General features: G+C 66.2%; 1 protein-coding gene across 1 annotated transcript; it reads left to right on the top strand.

The window, feature by feature from the left end:
* Positions 1–354: 354 nt before the first annotated feature.
* Positions 355–2,512, top strand: LOC110594759 (NAD-dependent protein deacetylase sirtuin-6-like; the record flags this gene model as incomplete). The annotated part of the gene is given in 2 exon segments (XM_021708216.1): positions 355–494; positions 2,303–2,512. Coding segments are annotated over 2 exon segments (350 nt in total), but the record flags the coding sequence as incomplete, so codon positions are not given.
* Positions 2,513–2,520: the final 8 nt, after the last annotated feature.

Genomic DNA, 2,520 nt, shown 5'->3' with positions numbered 1-2,520 from the left:
CTCCGCCTTGAGGAGGGGAGGGAGGGAGCCCCGGGGGCACCTGGGGGGGAAGGGCGTTCGAGGGAGCGCGCACCGCCCGTGCAAAGGTCCTGGGGCCGGAGCAGGAGGCCGAGTGGCTGGACAGAGTGAGCGAAGGGGGGACGGGGAGAGGACGGGCAGGTCGTGCGCGGCCTTGCGGGCCGCAGGGAGGACTCGGGCGGACGTGGGAGCCCCGCAGGGGGCGGGCCGAGGAGGGGCCTGGGGACGAGAGGGCGAGTTGCCTCTCCTCCCCTGGGCAAGGCGGGGCCCGCTCGGCCCGCGGCTCGTGGGTGGCCTGGGCCCTTGGGGGGCACGTTGTGACCCCCACCTCCCGTCTCTGGCCCCCAGATCTTCGACCCTCCCGAGGAGCTGGAGCGGAAGGTGTGGGAGCTGGCCAGGCTGGTGTGGCAGTCCTCCAACGTGGTGTTCCACACGGGCGCGGGCATCAGCACCGCCTCGGGCATCCCCGACTTCAGGTGCGTGCGCCTGGGGGGGCCGTCGAGGCACAGCCCGCCGGACTGCCATCCTTCCCTCCCCGGGACCCATGGGGAGGGTGTGCCCCCGGAAGCCCCGCCCAGCAGCCCGCTCGCCCCCATTGGCTAGAGTCTGGTCACGTGGTGTTGCCCGGCTGCAAGGGATGCTGGGAAATGTAGTCCGTGCGGCCAGCAGGTGCAGCGCGCTCTACTGGGGTTAGGTTGCCATGGCTACCGTCTGTCCCTCCCTGTGGGTCTTGGGGAGAGTGTGTCCCCGGCAGCCACGCCCAGCGGCCTGCTCACCCCCATTGGCTAGAGCCTGGTCACGTGGTGTCGCCCGGCTCCAAGGGATGCTGGGAAATGTAGTTTTTGTGTGGGCAGCAGGTGCAGGGCGCGCTACTGGGGTTGGGTTGCCATGACTACCGTCTGTCCCACCCTTGGGTGTTGGGAAGGGTGTGTCCCTGGAAGCCACGCCCAGCAGACCGCTTGCCTCCATTGGCTAGAAGGCGGTCACGAGGTATTGCCTGGCTGCAAGGGATACTGGAAAGTGCAGTTTTTCCGTGCAGGCAGCCGGTGCAGGGCTTTCTGCTGGGGTTGGGTTGCCATGGCTACCATCCTTCCCTCCCTGTGGGTCCTGGGGAGGGTGTGTCCCTGGAAGCCACGTGGCCTCAGCCCTCTCACTCCCATTGGCTAGAAGTTGATCTCGTGGTGTTGCCCATCTGCAAGGGATGCTGGGAAATGTAGTTTTTCGTGTGGGCGTCCGGTGCATAGCTCCCTACTGGGGCTGAGTTGCCATCTGGGGGACAGTTAGCTCCCTTGCAAATAGTTCCCAGTGGGACCTGCTGTCCGGTAAGTGACTTAACCCCTTGGAACCTCAGTTTCCTCGCCCTTAAACGAGGGAGTGGGCTTGGGTTCGACAAGAGTCTCATTGCTGAAAAGCAGGGGTCTCAAACCGTGGCCCCTGGGTGGTCCCTGGAGGTGGCTGATTCTGCAGCCCTCGCGGAAGGGCGGCCTGGCGCGCCGATTTTCTCTTCCTGAGAATTGCTGAGCCCCCTGCCCAGCTTTCTCCCATCAGGAGGGCCGAGTCCCCATCCTTGGAGGGACGTCAGAATCCCGAGGCCCGAATTCCTCCTCCCCCTCCTTCTAATCCACCGTGGCTCCCCAGTGCCGTGCAGTGGGCCTACACACCTCGGACTGGCAGTCAGCTCTCCGACCTCAGGCCCCGCCGCCCCCAAACTCGTGGCTGATGCCTGCACCCAGGCCTCTGTTTGCCCCTTCTGTCTGAACTGCCCTCCCGCACCCTTCAAGGGACTGCGCGGCCTCCGCCAGGAAGCCTTCCCGCGCGCCTCAGGCAGAGCTCCCAGCACCTACACTGGGCTCGCCCCGCCCCAGGTGCCTCACAGACACTGGCCAGAGGCTCTGTGTCGCTGTGTCTCCCCCACCAGATCGGAATCCTGGGGGACAGGGATCAGGTCCACGGGGGCCTCGGCATCTCCCGTCACAGGCCAGGCTCAGGGCAGCAGCAGAAAGTGTTGGTTGACTGAATAATCGACCTTTGCCCTCACGTGCATCTGTCTCTCTGCCTCTCCCTCTCTCCGTCTCTCTCCACTTCCGTCCCTCTTGCTCTCTCCGTCCTTCTCTCTGCCGCCCTCTTCCTTCCGTCCCCTTCTTCCTGTCCCCCGAACTCACGATTTCCCTTGTTCTGTCTCTGACTCTCTCTTTCTCTCCAGTTCTCTCCCTGACCCTCTGTGTCTTCCTTGCCCCTCCCTCCCCGTTCCTGCCCCGCGTCTCTCCCCACCTGCCGCCTCCAGGGGCCCCCACGGCGTGTGGACCATGGAGGAGCGGGGCCTGGCCCCCAAGTTCGACACCACCTTCGAGAGCGCGCGGCCCACGCAGACGCACATGGCGCTGGTGCAGCTGGAGCGCGTGGGCCTCCTGCGCTTCCTGGTCAGCCAGAACGTGGACGGGCTGCACGTGCGCTCCGGCTTCCCCAGGTGACGCCTGGCCCCGGCCCCGCCCAGGTCCCGCC

This window comes from Carlito syrichta, unplaced genomic scaffold, assembly GCF_000164805.1.
Source record: "Carlito syrichta isolate Samal-C Ts95f unplaced genomic scaffold, Tarsius_syrichta-2.0.1 Scaffold135582, whole genome shotgun sequence".
In the NCBI taxonomy this organism is placed as follows: domain Eukaryota; kingdom Metazoa; phylum Chordata; class Mammalia; order Primates; family Tarsiidae; genus Carlito; species Carlito syrichta.
Note: the sequence above shows the minus strand (reverse complement) of the source record. Positions and strands in the feature narration are given on the sequence as shown.